Raw genomic sequence first — 27,433 nt, forward strand, 5'->3', positions numbered from 1 at the left:
ATCACCACCTGGTGGTGAGTAGGCTCCGATGGTGGGGGAAGATGCCGGTCCGTCCTGGCAGACCCAAACGTATTGTGAGGGTTTGTTGGGAGCGTCTGGCGGAATCCCCTGTCAGAAGGAGTTTCAACTCCCACCTCCGACAGAGCTTTTCCCATGTTCCGGGGGAGACGGGGGACATTGAGTCCGAGTGGACCATGTTCCGTGCCTCTATTGTTGAGGCGGCCAATCTGAGTTGTGGCCGTAAGGTGGTCGGTGCCTGTCGTGGCGGCAACCCTCGTACTCGCTGGTGGACACCAGCAGTAAGGGATGCCGTCAAGCTGAAGAAGGAGTCCTATCGAGCCTTTATGGCCTGTGGGACCCCAGAGGCAGCTGACGGGTATCGACTGGCCAAGCGGACCGCGGCTTCAGTGGTCGCCGAGGCAAAAACCCGAGCATGGGAAGAGTTCGGTGAGGCCATGGAAGCCGACTTCCGGACGGCTTCGAGGAAATTCTGGTCCACCATCCGACGTCTCAGGAGGGGGAAGCAGTGCACCACGAACACTGTGTACAGTGGGGATGGGGCGCTGCTGACTTCGACTCGGGACGTTGTGAACCGGTGGGCAGAGTACTTCGAAGACCTCCTCAACTCCACCAACATGCCTTCCTTGGAGGAAGCAGAGCCTGGGGACTCTGAGGTGGGCTCTCCTATCTCTGTGGTTGAAGTCACCGATGTGGTTAAAAAGCTCCTCGGTGGCAAGGCCCCAGGGGTGGATGAGATCCGCCCGGAGTTCCTCAAGGTTCTGGATGTTGTGGGGCTGTCCTGGTTGACACGCCTCTGCAACATCGCATGGTCAACGGGGAGAGTGCCTCTGGATTGGCAGACCGGGGTGGTAGTCCCTCTTTTTAAAAAGGGGGACCGGAGGGTGTGTTCCAACTACAGAGGGATCACACTCCTCAGCCTCCCTGGTAAGGTCTATTCAGGGGTGCTGGAGAGGAGGGTCAGTCAGGAAGTCGAGCCTCAGATTGAGGAGGAGCAGTGTGGTTTTCGTCCCGGCCGTGGAACAGTGGACCAGCTCTACACCCTTAGCAGGGTTCTCGAGGGTATGTGGGAATTCGCCCAACCAGTCTACATGTGTTTTGTGGACTTGGAGAAGGCGTTTGACCGTGTCCCTCGGGGAGTTCTGTGGGGGGTGCTTCGTGGGTATGGAGTACCGAACTCCCTGATACGGGCTGTTCGGTCACTATACCACCGATGTCAGAGTTTGGTCCGCATTGCCGGCAGTAAGTCGGAATCGTTTCCAGTGAGGGTAGGACTCCGCCAAGGCTGCCCTTTGTCACCGATTCTGTTCATAACCTTCATGGACAGAATCTCTAGGCGCAGCCGAAGCGTTGAGGGGGTCCGTTTTGTTGGCCTCAGTATTGCATCCCTGCTTTTTGCAGATGATGTGGTGCTGTTGGCTCCTTCAAACAGGGCTCTCCAACTCTCACTGGAGCGTTTCGCAGCCGAGTGTGAAGCGGTTGGGATGAAAATCAGCACCTCCAAATCTGAAACAATGGTCCTCAGTCGGAAAAGGGTGGAGTGCCCCCTCCAGGTCGGGGGGGAGATCTTGCCCCAAGTGGAGGAGTTTAAGTATCTTGGGGTCTTGTTCACGAGTGAGGGCAGGAGGGAGCGAGAGATCAACAGGCGGATCGGTGCAGCGTCTGCTGTGATGCGGACGTTGTATCGGTCTGTCGTGGTGAAGAAGGAGCTGAGCCAAAGGGCGAAGCTCTCAATTTACCGGTCGATCTACGTTCCAACCCTCATCTATGGTCACGAGCTATGGGTCGTGACCGAAAGAACGAGATCCCGGATACAAGCGGCCGAAATGAGTTTTCTCCGCAGGGTGTCCGGGCTCTCCCTTAGAGATAAGGTGAGGAGCTCGGTCATCCGGGAGGGGCTCCGAGTCGAGCCGCTTCTCCTCCTCATCGAGAGGAGCCAGATGAGGTGGCTTGGGCATCTGATTCGGATGCCTCCTGAACGCCTCCCTGGTGAGGTGTTCCGGGCATGTCCCACCGGGAGGAGACAAAGGGGAAGACCCAGGACACGCTGGAGAGACTATGTCACCCAGCTGGCCTGGGAACGCCTCGGGATCCCCCGGGGAGAGCTGGAAGAAGTAGCTAGGGAGAGGGAAGTCTGGGCTTCCCTGCTAAAGCTGTTGCCCCCGCGACCCGGCCCCGGATAAGCGGTAGAAGATGGATGGATGGATGGATGGATGGATTTTCATCCATATCTACGAGACGCATCAACCGTACATAAATGATTAGTGTTACTGGCAACTTTATAGTATAGCGGGGAATGTAGCGGTACATAAAAGTGACTGATGAGGCATAAGAAGTGATGACGTTTTGAATGGGAACTTACAAGCTAGTCAGCATTTACCTCCTCGTTCCAGCGGCTCTGGCGAGGACTCTCAGCTGCTTTCCGTTATGTCCGAAGGCACGTATTCGTCCGACATATCGGGATCCAAATCGCTCTCCAATTCATCGTTTTCGCCGTTGTCATTACGAGACGATTCCAACGAATCGCTGACGTGTGCCCGGCGTCGGCCATGCGAAGCAATGCAGCCTCTTTACCGTCATCGCAGTCGCCGGGGAGACGATTTGTGGGCGATGTGGGGCATCGGGAGGCACAAAATACTCTGCCAAGCGATGATCGCTGACGTGGAGAAAGTTCATCTTCATCAGATGAACTCGAAACTCGGCGTGAGCTATGCGGGCTGCGTGTAGCACGCCATGTTTGTGCAGGCCGACGTTAGTTTGACGGATGCCGCTTTCGATTAGTGACCGAAGCGTCATTTTCTCTTCCATACAAACACCATCTCCTTTGTTGTTTTGTTTCGAGTACGCTTTTATACCGAAAAAAAAATTAGTTATTTCCTTTTCTCCATCGTTGCTAGTTGCTAATGTTCCAATCCACTATCCACATACGCTCCTCCTTCACTGTACGCCCTTTCTACTACTTCTGCGGCATGATCCTGGTTGATTTTTGCACCACTGCCACCCGATGGCCATTTTTTTGCTATTTAACATTGCCGGCAAGCCTAATCCTGTGGTGAGAAGTTGCATCAGACTCTCTTGCACCCTTCCTCATGAAAACACGTGATAGACGCATTAATACGTCATGGGGAGGGAACGGCTATGCGCTAATTGACGTATTTATACGTCAAAGGGTGTAAATGAGTTAAGTAGTATTTGCAATGCAACTAAAAAGCAACATAACAGGTTGTGATCTCTGTTAACCAGAATGCCATTAAAGATTTAGAAGTTAGAAGAAAATTGCATTTATCTGGTCATTTCACTTTAAAATCACATGAATCTGTCTCATTCATCTTGCAACTCGACGGTTGTCTACTTGTTCAAAGAAAAGTGAGCGCCGCCACAATGATAAAAAAAAGTGGCACTTTCACTCATGGATGCAGCACTTTATCACCAAACTGCCGAATTACAGCACACTTAACACCCCCCGCCCCAAATAAGACCCCTCCCGACCGCCTTTTAAAGCTTAGCAGTACTTTCAAGGATGTGCCTCTGAGAAGCTAACATGTTAGCTTCTACTATTCTGTGTTAACACTGCAGCTGTGCTTTGACATGATAGCGTTTTTGTGTGTCTTCGTCTTATCACCTGCCAATCCTTGAGTGGGCAAACTTGTCGTGTTGCGTAAATTAGTTGCTCTGTCTGTCTGTCTTGGGTGGCCAGCCCCAATGAAAGAAATGCTGAGCGAGGCAGCAACTGACCTGAAAGCTAAGATCATGGCGAGAATGAAAGCTGGGCAACCTAGAAACTGATTACAACGGCTATGTGAAGTACCATCTGAAAGTCTCATAGAAAGTGTGAATGCAGCACTGAGGGCGATCCCTACCGTAACGATCACAGAAACCAATGAGCTCATATACGCTTCAGCATCAGTGATCCTGGAGACTCTGGGCTATAAGAGCAACCATGGAAGCCATGAGATACGTTACCCACCATGGAAAAGACGGTTGGAGGCTAAGATCAAGGCCGCCCGGAAAGATGTGAGTCAATTGACGGAGGCCCAGAGATGTGTGATGAAAAGGCCGATACCCGAGAGGTACATCCAAATGACCATACCTGAAGCACTCGAAACTGCCAAACAAAGGCTCCAAGCCTTGTCCAGTCGCCTAAAGCGGTACACGAAAGAGAATGAGGCCAGACGAATAAACAGGCTGTTCGCAACACAACCTGCGAAAGTGTATGCTCAGTGGCAGGGTCCTAACAACAGAGCTGACCCACCAAGACTGGAAACTGAAAGGTACTGGAAAGGCATATGGGAGAAGGAGGTTGCACATAACAGCAGTGCACAATGGCTGGTGACCCTGAGAGAGGAGCACAGCAACCTCCCTAAACAGAACCCAGTTACCATAACAGTGGCAGACATACAGGAAAGAGTCTCAGATATGAAGAACTGGACAGCACCAGGCCCGGACATGGTCCACACCTACTGGCTGAAGAAACTCACAGCACTCCATGAGCGCCTAGCAGTACAAATGAACCAGCTGCTGAGGGATGGGACTCACCCAGAATGGCTAACCGAAGGGCGAACGATCCTGATCATGAAGCATCCCTCGAAGGGTGCAGTCCCATCCAACTATCGGCCAATAACCTGTCTCTCCACAACATGGAAGCTCATGTCAGGCATAATTGCGGCTAAGATAAGTGGACACATGGATTAATACACGAACGAAGCACAGAAGGGCATTGGTAGGGATACCAGAGGAGCCAAATATCAGCTCCTGGTTGACAGAACAGTCGCACAAGACTGCAGGTCCCGACGTACCAACCTGTGCACAGCTTGGATTGATTACAAGAAAGCCTATGACTCGATGCCACATACATGGATCACTGAATGCTTGGAGTTGTATAAGGTGAACAGGACCCTAAGAGCCTTCATTGCGAACTCGATGAGGATGTGGAAAACCACACTTGAAGCCAATGGCAAGCCACTTACCCAAGTGTCCATCAAATGTGGCATATACCAAGGTGATGCACTCTCCCCACTGCTGTTCTGCATAGGACTGAACCCCCTAAGCCAAGTAATCACCAAGTCAGGCTACGGCTACGGCCAAATACCTTCAGCGAGTGAGGCAAGTCCTAAAAAGCCAGCTCAATGGCAAGAATAAGACCCGGGCAATAAACAGCTATGCCCTGCCAGTGATCAGATACCCTGCAGGAATAATGTGGCCAAAGGAAGAGATTCAGACCACGGACGTTAAGACCCGAAAGCTCCTAACCATACATGGAGGGTTCCATCCCAAATCCAGCACCCTAAGACTGTACGCAAGCCGAAAGGAAGGAGGCCGGAGACTAGTAAGTGTGAGAGACACTGTCCAGGATGAAACATCCAAGCTCCATGATTACATCAAGGAGAAGGCTCCAACGGATGACGTACTCAGAGAATGTCTCAGACAATGGGGAACAGAGGATGAGGAGCTGGAAGAGGGACCATCATGGGAGGACAAGCCCCTACACAGGAAGTACCACCGGTCCATAACCGAAGTGGCTGATCTCAAGAAGTCCTGTCAGTGGCTAGAGAGGGCTGGCCTGAGGGATAGCACAGAGGCACCCTGAGGAGCTGGAGAGAGCCTGGAAGTAAAGGTGACAGTCGTGCCTGTGGTGGTCGGAGCACTCGGGGCAGTGACCCCCAAACTAGATGAGTAGTTGCAACAGATCCCGGGAACAACATCGGACATCTCAGTCCAGAAATGTGCAGTGCTGGGAACAGCAAGGATACTGCGCAGAACCCTCAAGCTTCCTGGCCTCTGGTAGAGGACCCGAGCTGAATGAGGGACGGACACCACCCTAGGGGTGAGATGAGGATTTAAAAAAAAATATATATATATTAGGGTTTTTTTTTCCCGGAATTTTCAGGAAAGTCCACTTTCATCTCTGCAGAATTTATTCTGTGATTTCCTCGTTTGTGAATACACAACAAAGGAATAAATAGACTTCTCAGACAGTCCAGTCTTCGACATTTTCCTCACATCTGATCCTTCTGTTTGCATTTCCTTGTGCGTAGCTCTATCTAGTGGATGCACGTGTGCACACAAAAGGAAGGTTAATCATTGACTGTCGAGTATTTGAATTGCGTTTTGTGTAAACTAATTCATGCGCGATAGGTGTGTGTGTGTGTGTGTGTATATACAAACACACATATATATATATATCCTGTATATATGTTTTTTCCGTTTTTTTTTCTTCAGGAAAGTCCACTTTCATATCTGTTAATTTTACAATACTGCAAGAGAACAATACAGTACAGTTATACCTCGGTTTTCGACCATAATCCGTTCCAGAAGGCTTTTCGAAATCCAAAACTATTTTATTACGGGGCTAATACGCTCTGCCGAAATAACATAATAAGAGTCAGATTTGCATAAATCACAACAAACACGTATGCTCACAATGAACGCGACATGAGGAAGCGTCACTTCCTCGCATAAGGAAGCTGAGAGGAGTCAAGTGGTGTATTCAGGTTTGCTCAGTTTGGTTTTAAAACCGGTTTTCAGTTGTAATCCGAGGCGTAAAAATCTCGAATTCTCTGGTCGAAAACAGAGACGTTCGAAAACCGAGGTTTGACTGTACAGTTAGTTATGCTATACGGTTCGTTATGAAGTGCAAGTAATCATTGAAGTGTGGTGTGGTCAGCACAGCTATTATAATTCTGTCTCACAAGCCATCTGTGCATGTAAAGTTAGAAACTTCCTTACACTGTAACTCAAAATCAATGTATACCCACAGTGCCAAAATATTCCAGAAGACCAAGTGCAACATGTGCAACAGTCCCCTGGAGTTGCCATCCGTTCACTTCCTGTGCAGCCACTCCTTTCACCAACACTGCTTCGAAAGTTATGCAGACAACGAGGCTGAGTGCCCAACGTGTGCTCCAGAAAACCGCAAAGTCATGGACATGCTACGTGCCCAGGACCAGAAGCGTGACCTGCATGACCGCTTCAATAGACAGGTACTTCCACCACTGTAATAAACTCAAGATGTAATTAAATAAATAAAGTTGTACACTACATTCAGTGGAATACTGTAAATGCCACATAACCTTGTGATGAGATCATATGTAGAAATAAATGTGTGTATGCATGCAAATATATACACACACACACAATAGAGTAGCAATAAGATTACCATAAAGACACAGGATCAATAACCAGTATCGTTAAGAGTTGCAATATTGTTAAGATTGATAGCCATCCGTAAATGATGATGTTGAGAATTGAAGATGAACATCGGACAGGTTCCTCACATTTAATACCTGGATGAAATAGTGATGAATATGTTGGTTGTTTTGTTGTAAATACCAATGATTGTTTGATTTTGACTTTCATGTGTAGGGGCATTTTGAAATAGGCATCTTGTTTGTTGCTGCATCAGAAATTATTATACGGTCTGTATCATTATTGTTTTGATGCTTTTTTCCCCCCAAATAACTAGTCAGTTAATTTAGAATTTAATTCATTACAGACTCGACCCATGCATACTCAAGGTTCGGCACCCATGAATTATGTCGTTGTTTTTTTCCAATTAAAAAATAATAATAAATTGGGTAAGATTTCCACTCTTTCCCTGCCCCCCGTGCATATCAACACAAAACACCACACACACAAAGATTCACCATTCTTGAAACAAATCCTCCGACGCAGAAATCTCCCGTGATCTCTCAAAAACAAGAAAGAACAGACACTCATGGATATGTGATGATGTCTGCATTCCTAAGACAGCAAGGATCATTTTTCAAAGCAAGTCTATTTTGACCACAATGATCCCATTGCCGAACCTTTTCGGAAACACTTGGTGCATATCAGGAAGTTTCTCTTCTTTTTTGTTTTTGTGATCACTCAATATTTCTGCCTCTGAGAACCTTCGAGATCAGTGGTGGAACAGAATTTGAATGCTTGGTGCTCTCTGTTGAGAATATTGGAGCACTCTATACACAGAATGCCGGCTTTTGAGAAAATTGATTGCTTTTAGGTGTGCCTTATAGTGCAAAAAATACGGTACAATTCGTACATACAATTTGTCACTGAGTACAATACTAGTGTGGAGTTACACTTACAGTACACAGAACTCTCATCCAGCGTGTTGTTGAAGTTCTGACAAATCAACCCGCAGACTTGTGCTTTTCTTTCATAAATCATAACCATAAAAAGAAATGCTACTGATATTCAACCAGCATAGGAGAACAATACACATGCTGCATGAACTTCCAGTAGATTAAGTGTCGAACATTTATACAGACGTACGTATTGTTATTGTGGGTACTTTTACTTGGCTAGTGGATATGTCCATGCAATGGCGCAATTTTACCTTTCCCGTCAAGACTGGGAAAAATATATTTTCGAATTCAGACTAAATTGTGGGCAGCAGGGCTCAATAGTACAGTGATCGTTTCCCAACCCAGATGTTTGGGGTTCGACCCCTGGCCATTGCGACTATGTCGAAGTGTCCTTCTGCAAGATACCACACCCCCTGTCGCTCTTGATGCTGCGTCACCAGTCAGTAAATGAGGGAACACTATGAGGCGTTTTGTATACCGAAGGTAGACAAGCACTTTCCAAGCCCATTTACCCATTGTATTTTTTATAAGATGTCCACTGCGTGTTATTACGTGGATGTTATTGAAAGAAAATGTAAGCTCTTTGTTCTTTCGGTTTTCAGTTACAAAGCTCTCATGATGGATTCTCTGTGGTGGCTGACTACTTTGGCCGAGGAGTTTTTAACAAACTCACTCTTCTTACGGACCCACCTGGCAGCAAACCTGTTGGGAATCTTGAAGTGAATTTGCAGAGAGATCTTCTCATCCGCACCAAGAGAAACTGCTAAAATAAAACTCATAATATTCATTCACACCAAGAAGATCTGCGAAAAAACCCCATACAAATTTGTGTCTGGTCTGTGGTTAACTGTATTTATATCCAGATTTCATCTGCAATGTTTCTCAATCATGTCTTACTATGTACATTTACATTTGATCCCTTCTACTTCTTTTCAGTACTTGTAAGGAACTTACACTTGTCCCTTGTCTGGTTTGTGATTCAATAAATACATGATGTTAACTCTGGTGTTTGAATTACAGTTGAAAAATTTGGGGGGAAAACGGTGTTGTGATTTGGGCAACTGAGTTGCAAATATATGGAAAACTGGTTTCTGTGAAAGACAAATTTGTGGGTCAACTGGTGAAAAGATGCCAATGTTGGCCACATTAGTAACATATACTTGGAAAAAATTGTTGATTCCCCCTTTTAATGAAATAAAATCTCCCAGTGGTCACATAAATAATTGAAATCTAGCAAAAACAATTATAAATACCATAGAAATGTAATGATAACCAACCATTGAAAATCAGACATAGCTTTTCATGAAATGATGTTACATCTAGAAGACTTTGAAAATAATTTGACTATCAGGACATGTTTGACGAAGGTGTGTCCTCGAGGACAAAGATCCATCATCAATTATTTTTTTTCATTTTAAAAAACCTGCCTTTGCCTTCTTCATGAGCCTGTTGACCTCGTTTCTGCTCATCATTACTTTTCCTGAATTCAGAAAAGTGAGTGATTCCTTTGCTTGGTGGTTTTTAAAATTTCCTCATTTAGTGGTAATCATTAATTACTACATCTCAAATTGTTATCATATACTTACTGTATGTCATTTTGGAGAAGTAGTAGTCATTTCAAGGACGAATGTCGTCCTACATTGACAAAAATAGTCACCCAAAAAACAAGCAAACCATCTTTTCTCATTCTGAATGCTGTAGTGTAGTACATGACAAAAGCTAGGTCACTAAAAACTACACCACTAACTTTGATCACACGTGAATTTGAACAAGTCATTTTCAAGACGAACATATTCCTACATTCACAAAAATATTCATCCATCCATCATCTACCGCTTATCCGGGGCCGGGTCGCGGGGGCAACAGCTTTAGCAGGGAAGCCCAGACTTCCCTCTCCCTAGCTACTTCTTCCAGCTCTCCCCGGGGGATCCCGAGTCGTTCCCATGCAAGCTGGGTGACATAGTCTCTCCAGCGTGTCCTGGGTCTTCCTCGGGGTCTCCTCCCGGTGGGACATGACCGGAACACCTCACCACGGAGGCGCTCAGGAGGCATCCGAATCAGATGCCCAAGCCACCTCATCTGGCTCCTCTCGATGTGGAGGAGAAGCGGCTCGACTCTGAGCCTCTCCCGGATGACTGAGCTTCTCACCTTATCTCTAAGGGAGAGCCCGGACACCCTGCGGAGAAAACTCATTTCAGCCGCTTGTATCCGGGATCTCGTTCTTTCGGTCACGACCCATAGCTCGTGACCATAGATGAGGGTTGGGACGTAGATCGACCGGTAAATTGAGAGCTTCGCCCTTTGGCTCAGCTCCTTCTTCACCACGACAGACCGATACAACGTCCGCATCACAGCAGACGCTGCACCGATCCGCCTGTCGATCTCCCGCTCCCTCCTACCCCCACTCGTGAACAAGACCCCAAGATACTTGAACTCCTCCACTCGGGGCAAGATCTCTTCCCCGACCCAGAGGGGGCACTCCACCCTTTTCCGACTGAGGACCATGGTTTCAGATTTGGAGGTGCTGATTTTCATCCCAACCGCTTCACACTCGGCTGTGAAACGCTCCAGTGAGAGTTGGAGAGCCCCGTATGAAGGAGCCAACAGCACCACATCATCTGCAAAAAGCAGGGATGCAATACTGCGGTCCCCAAAACGGACCCCATCAACGCTTCGGCTGCGCCTAGAAATTCTGTCCATAAAGGTTATGAACAGAATCGGCGACAAAGGGCAGCCTCGTTTCCAGTGGGGGTAGGACTCCGTGTCCTACCCCCACTGGAAACGATTCCGACTTACTGCCGGCAATGCGAACCAAACTCTGACATCGGTGGTATAGTGACCGAACAGCCCGTATCAGGGGGTTCGGTACCCCATACCCACGAAGCACCCCCCACAGAACTCCCCGAGGGACACGGTCAAACGCCTTCTCCAAGTCCACAAAACACATGTAGACTGGTTGGGCGAATTCCCACATACCCTCAAGGACCCTGCTAAGGGTGTAGAGCTGGTCCACTGTTCCACGGCCGGGACGAAAACCACACTGCTCCTCCTCAATCTGAGGCTCGACTTCCCGACGGACCCTCCTCTCCAGCACCCCTGAATAGACCTTACCAGGGAGGCTGAGGAGTGTGATCCCTCTGTAGTTGGAACACACCCTCCGGTCCCCCTTTTTAAAAAGAGGGACTACCACCCCGGTCTGCCAATCCAGAGGCACTCTACCTGTTGACCACGCGATGTTGCAGAGGCGTGTCAACCAGGACAGCCCCACAACATCCAGAGCCTTGAGGAACTCCGGGCGGATCTCATCCACCCCTGCGGCCTTGCCACCGAGGAGCTTTTTAACCACATCGGTGACTTCAACCACAGAGATAGGAGAGCCCACCTCAGAGTCCCCAGGCTCTGCTTCCTCCAAGGAAGGCGTGTTGGTGGAGTTGAGGAGGTCTTCGAAGTACTCTGCCCACCGGTTCACAACGTCCCGAGTCGAAGTCAGCAGCGCCCCATCCCCACTGTACACAGTGTTAGTGGTGCACTGCTTCCCCCTCCTGAGACGTCGGATGGTGGACCAGAATTTCCTCGAAGCCGTCCGGAAGTCGGCTTCCATGGCCTCACCGAACTCTTCCCACGCTCGGGTTTTTGCCTCGGCGACCACTGAAGCCGCGGTCCGCTTGGCCAGTCGATACCCGTCAGCTGCCTCTGGGGTCCCACAGGCCATAAAGGCTCGATAGGACTCCTTCTTCAGCTTGACGGCATCCCTTACTGCTGGTGTCCACCAGCGAGTACGGGGGTTGCCGCCACGACAGGCACCAACCACCTTACGGCCACAACTCAGATTGGCCGCCTCAACAATAGAGGCACGGAACACGGTCCACTCGGGCTCAATGTCCCCCGCCTCCCCCGGAACATGGGAAAAACTCTGTCGGAGGTGGGAGTTGAAACTCCTTCTGACAGGAGATTCCGCCAGACGCTCCCAACAAACCCTCACTATACGTTTGGGTCTGCCAGGACGGACCGGCATCTTCCCCCACCATCGGAGCCTACTCACCACCAGGTGGTGATCAGTTGACAACTCCGCCCCTCTCTTCACCCGAGTGTCCAGAACATGCGGCCGCAAATCCGATGATACAACAACAAAGTCGATCATCGAACTGCGACCAAGGGTGCCCTGGTGCCAAGTGCACATATGGACACCCTTATGTTTGAACAAGGTGTTCGTTATGGACAATCCGTGACGAGCACAGAAGTCCAATAACAAAACACCACTCGGGTTCAGATCGGGGGGGCCGTTCCTCCCAATCACGCCCCTCCAGGTCTCCAGGTCATTGCCCACGTGAGCATTGAAGTCCCCCAGCAGAACAAGGGAGTCCCCAGCAGGAGTACTCTCCCGCACGCCCTCCAAGGACTCCAAAAAGGGTGGGTATGCTGAGCTGCTGTTTGGTGCATATGCACAAATAACAGTCAGGACCCGTCCACCCACCCGAAGGCGGAGGGAGGCAACCCTCTCGTCTACCGGTGTGAACCCCAATGTACAGGCACTGAGCCGGGGGGCAATGAGTATGCCCACACCTGCTCTGCGCCTCTCACCGTGAGCAACTCCAGAGTGGAAGAGAGTCCAACCCCTCTCGAGAGAACTGGTACCAGAACCCAGGCTGTGTGTGGAGGCAAGTCCGACTATATCCAGTCGGAAATTCTCTGCCTCACACACCAGCTCGGGCTCCTTCCCTCCCAGAGAGGTGACATTCCATGTCCCAAGAGCTAGCTTCTGCAGCCGAGGATCGGACCGCCAGGGTCCCCGCCTTTGGCTGCCGCCCAGCTCACATAGCACCCGACCCCTTTGGCCCCTCTCATGGGTGGTGAGCCCATGGGAAGGGGGACCCACGTTGCCTCTTCGGGCTGTGTCCGACCGGGCCCCATGGGTGTAGGCCCGGCCACCAGGCGCTTGCCAACGAGCCCCACCTCCAGGCCTGGCTCCAGAGGGGGGCCCCGGTGACCCGCGTCCGGGCAAGGGAAACCTAGATCCATTTATTTCATTCATCATAGGGGTCTTTGAGCCGTGCTTTGTCTGGCCCCTCACCTAGAACCTGTTTGCCATGGGTGACCCTGCCAGGGGCATAAAGCCCCAGACAACTTAGCTTCTAGGATCATTGGGACACACAAACCCCTCCACCACGGTAAGGTGACGATTCACCAAAGAATAAATAAAACACCTTTTTCTTGTTCTGATTGCAGTAATACATGACAAAGGGAGGTCTGAAATTTTCCCATTGAGCCTCGCCTGACTGTAACCACGCCAGTGGTCAGGGAGCAGGTGCATCGACCTATTTGAACAGCCCGCCGCATGCACTCTCTCTCCTCTAGCTAGCCTTTCCAACAGTGATGAGAAATGAATCTTCAAGATGCTTCATTAACTTGTGTTCAACAAGGACTCTTTGTTCAAGATTGGGCTGAAACCATACTGACTTACACTGCCATCTAGAAGAGTCAAAAGTTACAACTGGTTCATGAAGCCAATGTAAAGCTTCATTTTCTCATCACTACTTTCCACCACCACAATGTGTCCCCATGTTGCATGGTTGTGTATGGACTAAGCGTAAACTGCTGTTGAGTAGCATCCAGTTTGTGCTCCGTGTCAACATCTTTGGAGCTTCTTCAAAGTTGTACTGTATTAAAACGATTCCACTCCCCCGGGATTTGTTTACATTTCCAAGCCCCGCGATTCTGGTCGCGGAGGAGGTCTCGCGATAGTATACCGTGAGAAGTGGAAAGTACTTTCGGTTTCTCTCCCGCCACTTTCCTCCTTTGAATGCCTTGCCTGTCAAATATCCGGACCCATCCCCACGATTATTGCCACAGTGTACCGCTCCCCCAAACCCCACCGCGACTTTTTAAATGAAGTGTCTACTGTCCTCACCCATCTCTCCTCTCTGTCACCAAATGTAATAATCCTGGGAGATTTTAATATACATATGGACAACACTGCTCTTCCTCTCACCATTGACTTCACTTCTTCAATTAACAGTCTTGGTTTTGATCAATTTGTAGATTTTCCCACACACATCAAAGGTCACACCCTGGATCTGATCTGCTGCTCTGGTATTTCCCCCTCCAACTGTACTGCTGATGAACTTCCAATAACGGACCACTTCCTTATCTCATTCAACATTACACTCCAGCTCTCAACTGCCAAATCGCCCCGGACCATTGTTTACCGTAATATTAAAGACATTAACATTGACTCTCTCACTGCATGGCTGACCACCCTGACTCCGGACATTGACTCCACTCCTGATGATTTGGTCTTCCAATATAACTCTGGTCTCACCAGCATCCTCAATACGCTCGCCCCTGTCAAGTCCCGCTCTGTCCTTTTTACTCGGTCTGCCCCTTGGTTCACCCCTCATCTACGTTCCTTGAAATCCCAAACCCGGCAGCTTGAGAGACTTTATAGGAAAACTGGCCTCACTGCTCACAAGGACATCTATGCAGCTCAGCTATCCCTCTACAAGGATTCCATCTCTCAAGCAAAATCACATTACTACTCCGGACTCATCTGCTCCAATGCTGGAAATTCTAAGACTCTCTTTTCCCTTTGGAACAGAATCACTCAACCTCCTGACTCCCTACCACCTCACTTTTACTCTCGTGACACCTGCAATGCACTTCTCCTCTTTTTCAATGAAAAAATCTACAGAATCCACCAGCATCTGGGCTCCTCTGTACCTTTCCCCTCATCTGACCCTCTCACCCCTTGCAAACTGTTCTCTTCTTTTGAACTCCCCCATCTCTCATTAATTTCAGACCTCATCATTAAATCCAAGACTTCCTCCTGTCAGCTTGATCCCCTCCCCACAGTTCTGGTCAAATCCTGCCTACCCTCTCTGCTTCCCTTCATCTCAGCCATTATCCATTCCTCTCTGTCGACTGGAATTGTTCCTGTGCTCTTCAAAACTGCAGCTGTCACCCCAATCCTGAAAAAAACTGGTTCAGATCCCAATGACTTCAATAACCTACGCCCCATTTCCCATCTTCCCTTCATCTCGAAAATTCTGGAGAAAACTGTCGCCTCTCAGCTCCACTCCCACCTCACCGACAATAGTCTTTATGAACAATTCCAGTCCGGCTTCCGTCCCCGTCACAGTACTGAAACAGCCCTCATAAAAATCACAAACGATCTTCTCATGGCAGCTGACTCTGGCCTTATTTCCATCCTCATCCTCCTTGACCTGAGTGCAGCATTTGACACAATCTCTCACCCCATCCTCCTCAATAGACTCTCTACCATAGGCATCACCAACACCCCTCTACATTGGTTCCACTCATATCTCACTGGCCGCTCTCAGTTCATTCAAGTTGATTCTTTTACTTCACAATCCCTCCCCGTTTCTTCTGGTGTTCCCCAGGGTTCTGTCCTCGGTCCGCTCCTCTTCATTGTCTACCTCCTTCCACTCGGAAACATTTTCCGCAAATTTGGCTTACACTTTCACTGCTTTGCGGATGACACCCAGCTCTATCTCTCCAGCAAACCCGACGCTTCTCTCCCACCCTCGTCCCTCTCTCACTGTCTCTCAGAAATCAAATCTTGGTTCACCCACAATTTCCTCAAGCTAAACAGCAATAAAACTGAACTCCTACTCATCGGTACCAAATCAACTCTAAACAAAGCCGACAGTTTCTCCCTCACAATTGATAATGCCACTATATCTCCTTCCCCCCAGGTGAAGAGTCTGGGTGTCATCCTTGACAGTTCACTATCCTTTCACTCCCACATCAATAACATTACCCGGTCCGCTCATTTCCACCTTCGCAATATAAACCGCCTCCGTCCCTCACTCACTCCGCACACCACCGCTATCCTTGTTCACAGTCTCGTCACTTCCCGTATTGACTACTGCAACTCACTCCTCTTCGGTGTCCATCAAAAATTCCTCCATAAACTTCAACTTGTTCAGAATTCAGCAGCCCGGATCATCACGAGAACCCCCTCCTTCAATCATATCACCCCCATCCTCCGACAGCTCCACTGGCTTCCTGTCAAACTTAGAATCAACTTCAAAATACTTCTCTATACGTTCAAAGCCATCCATAACCTTGCGCCCCCCTATCTGTCAGATCTTCTTCAAATCTCCATTCCCTCTCGCTCACTCAGGTCCTCATCCTCCCTCCACCTTTTTCTACCCTCTGCCCGTCTCAGTACAATGGGGTGCAGAGCCTTCAGTCGCTCTGCCCCCAAACTCTGGAACTCACTTCCTCCCGACATTCGTAATATTGACTCTCTTTCCTTATTCAAAACCAAGCTCAAAACCCACCTATTCAGACTTGCCTACCCGCCTTAAATCTTTCTTTCTTTATTTATTATTTTATCTGTGTTTTACTATTGGTCTTGGCTGTACAGTGTCCTTGAGTGTTGTGAAAGGCGCTTACAAATGTGATGTATTATTATTATTATTATAAAACCTAGAGAACCCATGGGGTCAAATTCGGCCCCTATGAAGATTGCTACGCAAATAACAAATACCTTTTTTTTTAGGAATTTAACTTCAAAAGACCAGAGTGCCACTTCTTATTATTGCATGGGGTCATCTAGTGGATGAATATTGCGCTTACATGAACCAGAGTGGCGGTGACAAAATGGCTGGCAACATGCTGTTTTGTTGAGCTAGGAAATCAATCCAAATAAACCCATCTTCTCAGCAAACCATCAGATAGTACAATTGTTTGTGTGTGTGTTTTTTTTTATCTATTTCATATCATGTTGCAAAATGCCTAGGAGTATCTTTAGGTGTATGGGGTAAAAAATGTCAGCCACATTGGTTCTGGTGACTTTGTTACAGAGAATGGTGACAGTCTTGTATTTGGCTAAAGACTTGAAATTAGTTAATTTGTGTAATATATTTTACTAAGTTAAAGGTATAGCGACTAATAAATGCCGATATTTTTTCAGGGAGTATGGCCAGTTACAAAGGTAAATTTGGTGGCATAAGGCAATATATCAAAGGAAAGCGACATCCCTGGGGATTCAAAGTGTGGGCACGCTGTTGTGTCACTGGCCTCCTGCACGACTTTGACATATATCAAGGAAAATGTGATGGACAAAAAGGGCCAAAAAATAATCAGTTGGGAGTTGGTGGAGACATTGTCGTGAAGTTATGCGAATCGCTTGCAGAGAAAGTAAATTTCCTGATTTTTTCTGACAATTTCTTCAATTCCATGCCCCTCATTGAGAAATTATTGGCAAATGGAATCTACTACACAGGAACTGTGAGGAAAAACCGTATGTCCAAGTGCAACCTGATACCTGACAAAGACCTGTCCAAGAAAGGCCGTGGATCCTACGATTATCAATTGGAGTCCAACACCAAAACAACTTGATTGAAATGGCAAGACAGGAAAGCAGTCAGTTTGATGTCAACATATGCTGGAGCAAAACCTTTGAGAAAATTTAGGCGCTGGGACAAGTCTAAAAAAAAAAGAGTACACCTACATAAATCAACCGAACATCATCAAAGAGTACAACGCTTTCATGAGAGGTGTTGACATGCTGGATGCGCATCTTGCACGCTGTAAATTTCCCATCAGGACCCGTCGCTGGTATATTATACGTTGCTGTCACTTCATGTCTGTTGCAGTGATCAATGCATGGCTCCTTTACCAGTGTGATTGTGAGGCACAGGGAATTACTGGGTCTAAATTACTGTTGACTTACTGTTGAATACTGTTGACTGTTGAATTACTGTTGACTTGACTTGACTTGACTTAAAGTTCTCAAGCTTCGTAAGTTTAAGGGTTTCGTTGCTCAAGATTTGGTTGGAGTTGGAATCGCAATAAACCGGGGTTGGCCATCAACTCCTAGCTCCTCCTCCCCCTCAACCCTGCCACCACCAAGATTTGTTCGAGTTTATCAGAGTGCAGATGTCCGTTTTGACAAAATCAGCCATTGGCCTGTCAAGAAGGAAAATCACCTTGTTTCCATTTGCCTAAATGTGTTTGTACATTCAAAATCCAGTTCTAAAATGCAACAAATAAAACAAAAAAATACATTGTTCAATGCAGCTGTGTATTTGATTATTTTCTTAAATTCTAAATAGTTTACTGACAGTTTTTGTTATTCAGATTTTTCAAAATGATACCCCTGAATCCCAAATGGTCAACTTTCACGCTAATCATAAATTAGGGAATAAAGGGTTAAAATTAATAAAACATACAGTATATTTTGGTCTTCAGTGAACTTATAGCAGTCATTTAATATGTACTTCATAATTTTCCAAAGAAGAAAAGGGTTCTTGGGTTCTCCAGGGTTAAGTTAGAACACAAACTCTTTTGACAAAATTATCTAATCCCACCTCACAGGTGTGGCAAATCAAGATGCTGATGAGACAGCATGGTTATTGCACAGGTGTGCCTTAGACTGACCACAATAAAATGCAACTGTGAAATTTGCAGCTTAATCACTGTTAGAAGAATCTATGAGCAAAATTGTATCATGTTTAAAGTTTCGGTTAATTTGGGCTTGTCTGGATATGCTCAGCGCAGAGGTGTCGGCCGTTTGGGCGGAGGGCCTTTTTCTTGAGTAATCACGTCAAAGCAAGGGGGGCGAAGGCTAGATTCAATCACAGAGTGGGAATAAACAAATTGGGAACAAAGAGTTGTTGAATACCAAAAGACAGTTTGGGAACAGCTGTCGCGCCCAGGTGGACATTAGTCATCAGCCAAGTCTGTGACTATTCGGGTAGATCAGATCACTATCTGCTATTATCCACTCCTCACTCTCTTCTGGTATTGTCCCATCACTCCTCAAAACCGCTGCTATTACCCCCACACTGAAAAAAACATGGCTCTGACCCCAACAACTTTGATAACCTCCGCCCCATCTCCAACCTTCCATTTATCTCAAAAATCCTTGAAAAAACTGTTGCTGCTCAACTCCACTCCCACCTGTCCCTTCACTCTCTCTATGAACCCTTTCAGTCCGGTTTCCGCCCCCGCCACAGCACAGAGACTGCCCTAATCCGTATTGTAAATGATCTCCTCATAGCATCTGACTCCGGTTTAGTCTCCATCCACATCCTCTTAGACTGGAGCGCTGCCTTTGACACAATCTCTCACCCTATCCTCCTCAATAGACTCTCCTCCATTGGTCTCTCCCACACTCCCCTCAGTTGGTTCCACTCCTACCTCACTGGCCACACACAGTTTGTTCAGCTCAAATCATTCACCTCAAAGGCCTCCCCAGTCACCACAGGTGTACCACAGGGATCTGTCCTAGGTCCACTTCTCTTCATCATCTACCTCCTGCCTCTTGGCCATATCCTCTGCAAATTTAACATCCACTTTCACTGCTTTGCTGATGACACCCAGCTCTACCTCTCCTGCAAGCCAAATTCCATACTCCCACTCCCCTCCCTCACCTCTTGCCTCTCCGAACTCAAAACATGGTTCACAACAAACTTTCTTAAATTAAATGCTAATAAAACTGAAGTCCTCCTTCTTGGCACCAAATCCACTTTATCCAAAGTAAACAGTTTTTCCTTCAACATTGACAGTTCCCTCGTGTCCCCCTCCCCCCAGGTTAAGAGTCTGGGTGTCATCCTGGATAGTATGCTCACCTTCCATTCACATATCAACACCATCACCCGCACTGCTTATTTCCACCTCCGCAATATTACCAGACTTCGCCCTTCCCTCACCCCCCGCACCACTGCTATCCTTGTCCACATCTTGTCACATCCCGCCTTGATTACTGCAACGCTCTCCTCTTCGGTCTACCTCAAAAGTCCCTTCATAAAATCCAGCTGGTTCAGAACGCCTCTGCTCGTATCATCACAAAAACATCTTCCCACCAGCACATCACCCCCGTTCTCCAACAGCTCCACTGGCTCCCTGTTCAACATCGAATCAACTACAAACTGCTTCTTTATACATATATGGCCATCCACAACCTGGCCCCTCCTTACCTATCTGACCTTCTCCAGGTGCATATCCCCTCTCGCTCCCTCAGATCCTCGTCCTCCCTCCGCCTGTCAGTGCCCCCTGCCCGACTGATCACCATGGGAGCCAGAGCCTTCAGTCACGCTGCTCCAAAGCTCTGGAACAACCTACCTCCGGACCTCCAAAACTGCACACCTCTTTCCACTTTCAAGTCCCGACTAAAAACACACCTGTTCAGGATTGCCTACAACACATAGCTCTTCCATTTCCTATGTTTTTATGTCCTGTTTTTATATAACACCTCGTTTACAAATATTTACATTGTACATTGTATTTTCTTATTGTTTGTACAGTGTCCTTGGGTGGCATGAAAGGCGCTTTTAAATAAAATGCATTATTATTATTATTATTACCGAGGGGCCGGACCGGGGGGGGGGCGCGGTATGCTAATCTCTGGGGCAGGGTCTTTCTTGTATTTTGCAATAAAAGTTCGAACCGGCGGAGAGGGAGCCGAGTGTGATCGCAGAGCAACAACCGTCGTTCGCTCTCAGAGGTCCGCTCCCGCCGATATTGAAGACAATTTTCCTGTGTGCCGAGTCGTTTCTTTAACTTTGTCCGAGAAAATCTCTGACAGAAACTTGGCGTTGTCGGCAGGATGATGTGCTTGTTCGAACGGATTTGAGCTTTTTTGTTGGACTCTCCGATTTCCTCCGGTGGACGATCCGTGGCTGATCGCGCGTTTTGCGCCTCCGAAGCCGACCAAACCTCGTGGAGACTTTTCCAGGAGGAGCCAGCCCCGCACCGGACACCGCGAGGAGCGAGCAAGCGCCATCATCCAACGAACCTGGGTTCAACTCGGCATCGGGACAATTGTCTGGAAAAATAAGGTCAGTCGGCGTGGTGGAGAAGCCGTTGCGTAGTCGGTTATCTCCACTGAATGACGGAATTAGACGAGTTAATGCCGAAAAGGAGTCGGCTAGCTCGAGTACCGTTTCGTGTTAGCGGTACGTGGGAAATTTGATTCCCGGGACACAGAGCCCAAGCGCATCTGTGAGAGCATTGGCTCATTTAGATACCGTTTCTCGCTACGGAGGTTGACCACCTCGGCGTGTGTTTCCATCTAACGTTGTATGCGTATATTGCGCGTATCGGTTTTGTGTTAGTGCGTGAGTGTGATTGGTGATCACGCTATTGTGGTAACGTAATCCATATAAACTCCGGCGCGGGCCGTTTTTGTTTTCGGGTAACGACCCAGTTCTAGATCGCGATTTTTTCGGGTTGTAAAATACCTGTAAACGCTTCCAAATGTTGCTAGGCAACATGGCGACACGGAAGTCCTCGGGTTGTTGGCGATTGAGCCGAACACAGCAGACAACAGCACGTCACGATGTAGAAGCGATCATTGAAAACACGCGATTAGCTGAAATTGACTACAGAGGGTCAACGCGATTCGTGAAAAAGTGGAAAAAGAAATACGGGTTCTCGGGAGACGTTAATGGTTGCGATGAACTGGAAACCGTGTTGGGCAAATTATCGCTGAAAGACAAAGAAAAGCGGAAAAATAATGAACACGGAAAACAATGGTATAAGTGCAAAATACTGTACTCATTGAAAGAGCCAAACGAATACGGGCAAGAAAGGCGAAAGACAGACGTGATAGGCTGGATGAGGATTTAATTGCAGCGGCTGCTGCGACGCGACCCTCAGCCGCTCCAGCGTCCGCCGTTTCGGGAGAGCTGTACCCGGCCCTCCCCCCGCAGCCGCAAACAACGAGAGAAAATAATCCGGTACCCCCTCCGTCTAGGGGAACTAATCAAGCGCCCATAACGCCCGCCGATCAAACTACCGCACATAACTGTGGTCTAGAGAACCCGGTCAAACCGCAGGGTGGTCCAAACTCTGCACATCAAGACCAAACGCGCTCCAAGGGCACGGTGGGTGAGTGGAGGCGGATCCTCGACCCATCCGCCCCGCTAGAGCATGATTCGTATGAATCTAGACTCGAAGGGTACCCTTTCCAAGCGTTCCCCATGGTTCAAATGCCGTCAACGAACGATGAATCGCTGTACGTATATAGACCGTGGACGCCGGCTGAATTCCGAGACATCGCCGCGTCCCTTCCAAAACCAAAAGACAACCCGGACGAGTTCGTAAGAGAACTGTCCGACTTAGTCCACAGCCACAGGCTTAACGCGGGTGAGGCCCTGAAGTTGCTCTCATTAACTACCGGGTCTAAGTTTGGCGCCGTTGTGGGTAACTTTAATGGTAAAAAAGCTGCGGGAGGTTATCTGTGCTATGATGAACTCACGCCGCTAGGGGGACCCCTTGACCAAATTATGGAACGTTGCGCCCAGGCATAACAGCGGACGCAAAACCCCAAAGAAATTGCCACATGCATACAAAAGGCTGACGAAACTACGGACGATTTTTTCCATCGTCTGCGAACAGTGTTCAAAATACACGGCGGTATCCCTGAGACACAGTCAGACTTGTTCAATTCGCATTTAAAACAGCATTTGCTAAACCAAGCACATCCTGATGTTGCCCAATATGTTAAAAGACATAATCTGAATTGGCCAACATGTCCTATCGATGAGGTTTTGAATTACGCACGGAATTACGAACGACTCGAGAACAAGAAAAGGAAGAATGAGTGTCACGTGACCAACATTTATTATGCCACAAAAAACCCAAACGCACACAGGAAAACCCCGGGTCCTCCTCATAAAGGTAATAAACAAATACGATCGTTTGCTCCCTTCAAATTAACCCCTAGGGACCAAAAACGTTTTGTTGAAGGCAGATGTTTTCTTTGTGGGCAAAAGGGTCACATGGTGAAAGAATGTAGACAACAGCGGAAGGACAGGCGTAAGCGGGAGCGTGATAGTAGCACGGGGACCTCCTCATCAGATGAGGAGGATTTACAAACAATACGGAATAAAAAAGAGGAGGTAGCTATGACAGCGATAAAGGCCTCTGCGCCTTTGTTTGAATCGCCCGCCTCAAGTGAGGACGAGGGTGACATCTTAGCCGGTAGCAACCATGTTTTCGACACAGGGAACTACCTGCTGAGATGTCAAACCTCGTCCATAACTAAACCGGAAATTACGTTGTTGGTCGAAGGAATCCCGACAGTCTTCCTTGTTGACACAGGTGCCGATATCACTGTTTTCGGTCGTTGGGATCGCGATACTGTGAAGCCAAGCGATGGCAAAATTCGCATGAGAGGAGCACATGTCTCCGTGCAGCCCTTGACGTTATCGCAAACAGTAACCATTACTTCCCCCACAGACCCAAATCGGAAAGCACTCGTCGAAGCCGCGCTAAATTCTCGCTGTCCGCACAATTTATTGGGACGGGATGCTCAAACGCAACTCGCAATTTACACCATCGTAAATCACAAGGGCCAGGTTGAAGCCCGCATGGGGAATAGTCAAGATGATGCTTGCTATTTTTGGACACTCGATTTACCGAACAATGACGTAACTCGGAGTTCCGAATGTCTAGTTCGATTGGCAGGTACCAAATTAAAGCCAGGAAGTAACGTGCAAACGGCGAACAACCTGCGTGTGACTATAAGACGTAAGCAGACACCAGGACCAGACCCTGACTACACTAAAGTTTTTCTGGGCCTGCAACCCCAAGGTATTGTTGTTGAGCACGTGTATTGGAAAGATTAGTGGTGTTTCGCCACAGCGCGGGTAGGAAGGGCGGTCAAGCCCCTCCTCTCACAAGGGCAACACATTTTCATACCGCTCGGCAAACCAGAGCAATGTGAGTGGAAAAACATGAATAACCTTGCGAGCTCCGTTCCAAACCACCTGTGGAGCCCCTCCCCCGCCAATCCGGGGTGCGAGGAAACACAGGATGGCTGGGTGCGTCAATACATCAATTGGGAAGTGATGACTACTCCGACCGTTCATTTCAGCTGACAAATTGCAGTAACACGTGACATACTAGCAATAGAGGCACAGTACACAACACAGGATGATTTGAAATTAAGACACATTTTTGCACCTCCCACAGAAAGAAAATATTGGACAAATAAGGGAGCGTCGAGTGTGCCGCGAGGTTGACACATGGCTTGGCACATGTGTCAACAGGGGGGATGATAGCGATGATAGCACAGGTGCGCCAATATTATCATACACATAGGATTATGCAGTTTTCAACCAAAAAAATTTTTTTTTGTATACATTGTGTAATCTGCTTGAACAAAACATAAGGGAACCGATACTGTCTTGTCATTGTTTATGTGTTTTCAAAATGGGTTGAACTGTCTTCAAGCGCTCGCGATGATTCGGGAACCGTCGTGAAAGCATTGGGCGAATTGTTGGACACTGATTTGAAGCAACACTGCGTACCACCTGCAATCGACTGGATTTGTGGAGTGCACTAACGGAACTGTCAAAGCCAGGCTCATTGAGACAATGAGAGAGACTAAAACACAATTTGATCAGAAAGAGATGAATAGGCACAATGACTTGCCAGGGTGTTCTGCTCCACAGATTCGCCAGGTCCGGAGTGGTGATCAGAACTTCCTCAAGGTGCTGAAAAGACTTCTCTGGGACAGTGAACGCTGGAATGGCCCCTCTCAAGTGATTGCAGCAACAAAAACTGCGGTCAAGATCGAAGGACGCCACGTCTGGATCCACCAGTCGCGGGGCAAGCTCCTTCGGTTTGAGGTTGAGGGGCCTAGCGACGCCAGTCTCAAGAAGGAGAATCAGCACCTAAGTCCAAGTGCGCTGATCTTGCGTGCCGCCGAAAGACCACAGTGGGAGAGAGGGTTTTCCGTGGTAAACACACCCCTCTCAAGGAAGAGCACAGAAAGGGCAGTCAAGCGTTGCCTATGCATCATCAGCATCATCGGCACCGGCGTCATCCTCATGGGCCTAAGAGAAGTCACGGTGGGCATACAGGCCCACGAAAGGAGTGACTTGTCTCATGGGATTCGATGTCGGGAGGCAGGAGACAATTGTTGGTATATTTTTCTCTTCCTGTTTTCCTGTCGCTTGTGTTATCCCGCTGGTCAGAGGTTGTGCTGCCAAATTCACGGATGCTATCAAAGTGAAGTGGCAGCTCAGCTGACTGTGGCCATGTCGGAGTACCAACAGGTGCACACGGAGTCTGACGAAGACTATTTTAACACTGACTTTGGTGATTGATTTACTGTAACCTTATGTAAGCCCGTATGATGACTTCACAGAAAGGCATTGCAGATGTGAATGTTTGATGTCTTGGGTTGGCTTACCATGTATATAGTAGTTAGTATAGTTTTGATTTTCATTTACTGTGTGTTTTCGAGTTCCATTTACTGTGTGTTTAGGTTAGGTTTTGGTTTTCATCTACTATGTGTTTAGGTTAGATTTTGATATTCATTGGTTAGTTAGTAGTTGTTAGGTTTTACTTTTTATTTAATGTGTGTTTAGATTAGATTTTGATTTCATTGAATGTGTAGCCATTGCCCGGGAAGGGTATTCTTTCCTGAACTTGTTACACCACCACCCGCTTCCCCTCAGGACAGTTTTTCCTCCCACCCGTGCAATTGCATATCAATGTCACCTGGGCGTTTGACAAATCAAGATCTATGGTGCTAAGGAAAGGGAAGGTGGAAAACAAGTTCCGGTTCACCATCTCAGGCACAGCCATTCCATCAATCTCAGAGAAGCCGGTCAAGAGCCTAGGGAAGGTTTTCGACTGCTCTCTGAGAGACACAAAATCTATCCAGTCGACATGCACGGAGTTGGATGGCTGGCTGAAATCAGTGGACAAGTCAGGCCTACCGGGGAAGTTTAAAGCCTGGGTATACCAGCACGGCATTCTTCCCAGGATCCTGTGGCCCCTCCTGGTCTACTCCGTCCCCATCTAGACTGTTGAGACCTTAGAGAGGAAGGTCATCAGCCACCTCCGGAGATGGCTAGGACTTCCAAAGAGCCTGAGCAGCATCGCTCTCTACGGAAACAGCAACAAACTGCAACTGCCCTTCAAATCCTTGGAGGAGGAATTTAAGGTCACCAGAGCCAGAGAAGTGGTTCAATACAGGGACTCAAGAGATCCGAAGGTGGTTAAGGCTGGGATCCAAGTGAGGACTGGCAGGAAATGTAGGGCAGAGGAAGCGGTTGAAGAGGCAGATGCAAGGCTCCGGCACAGGTGCTTGACTGGAGTGGTCACACGAGGTCGAGCTGGGCTAGGATCCTTTCCATCTCCCCAGCTGAACACCAAGGGGAAGGAGGGGCGACGTCTTGTCCAGGACGAGGTGAGAGCAGCAAGTGGAGGACACAAGAACCTGCAAGGCTGTGGGAATGAAACAACAGGGTGCTTGGACAAGATGGGAGAACGCAGTTGAGAGGAAAGTGACCTGGGCAGAGCTTTGGAAAGCAGAGCCTCAACGCATTAAATTCCTCATCCAGGCAGTTTATGATGTGCTCCCAAGCCCGTCAAATCTGCACACATGGGGCATAGCAGAGACACCGGCATGCCCACTGTGCTCCAAGCGAGGAACCCTGGAACACATCCTCAGTGGCTGCACAAGGGCACTTGGAGATGGACGGTACAGGTGGAGGCATGATCAAGTCCTTAAGACTATCGCGGAAGCCATTACCGCAGGGCTGGCATGGGCTAAACAGTTCCGCCCCTCCAATAAAACCGTCGCCTTTGTCACAGCTGGGGACAAGCCTACCGCGGCCAGCAGAACATCATCTGCAGGCATCCTGACATCTGCAAGAGACTGGCAGTTGTTGGTGGATCTTGAAAAAAAGCTGAAGTTCCCCAGCCATATTGCAGTTACCACCCTACGACCTGACATTGTCCTCGTATCGGAGTCCACCAAACAAGCAGTGCTGCTGGAGCTGACAGTGCCGTGGGAAAATCGCTTGGAAGAAGCCTTTGAGAGGAAGCTCTCTAAGTACGCAGGACTGGTCAGCGACTGCCAGCTGGCTGGTTGGAGAGCAAGGTGTTTCCCTGTGGAGGTTGGTTGCAGAGGATTTGCAGCCCGTTCCTTGGCCAGAGCCTACTGTAGTTTAGGCATCGATGGAGAGAGGAAAAGGAGAGCCATCCGCAATACCACTGAAGCGGCAGAAAGAGCCTCAAGATGGCTGTGGCTCAAAAGAGGAGATCCATGGAGTCATGGTAGCTAGCTAGCTGTCTGGACACAAGCCGGGACTTGATCAACCCCGGCTGGGTCACCTGGAGGAGGGCGTCTGATAGTTGAAAGACCCGAAACGTCCAGTGAATCCAGGAACATCACTGATGATGTGTCCAGACTAGGCATCAGTATGTACACAGCGAATACCCTGAGAGATCAGTGACAGCCAGGAAAGACTGGATGACAACCATGAAGAGCGTGGTGACGACTGGAGAGTCAGTGACAGCCCGGAGAGACGGCAACTGGGGCAGAACGGGTCAGCAAC

The 27,433-nt window shown here is 48.3% G+C and overlaps 1 protein-coding gene across 3 annotated transcripts in view; it reads left to right on the forward strand.

Moving 5' to 3' along the window:
- The window catches only part of vps11 (VPS11 core subunit of CORVET and HOPS complexes), a 31,161-nt gene extending 22,059 nt beyond the window's left edge, over nt 1–9,102 (forward strand). For all 3 annotated transcript variants that reach the window (XM_052046238.1, XM_052046237.1, XM_052046239.1), the window contains exons 15-16: nt 6,776–6,998; nt 8,705–9,102. In XM_052046238.1, the coding sequence (XP_051902198.1) occupies nt 6,776–6,998; nt 8,705–8,869 (388 nt within the window). In that variant the 3' untranslated portion in view covers nt 8,870–9,102. The remainder of the gene's footprint in view (nt 1–6,775; nt 6,999–8,704) is intronic.
- The last annotated feature ends 18,331 nt before the right edge of the window (nt 9,103–27,433 follow it).

The sequence above is a fragment of the Hippocampus zosterae genome, chromosome 16 (assembly GCF_025434085.1).
Source record: "Hippocampus zosterae strain Florida chromosome 16, ASM2543408v3, whole genome shotgun sequence".
Classification (NCBI taxonomy): Eukaryota; Metazoa; Chordata; class Actinopteri; order Syngnathiformes; family Syngnathidae; genus Hippocampus; species Hippocampus zosterae.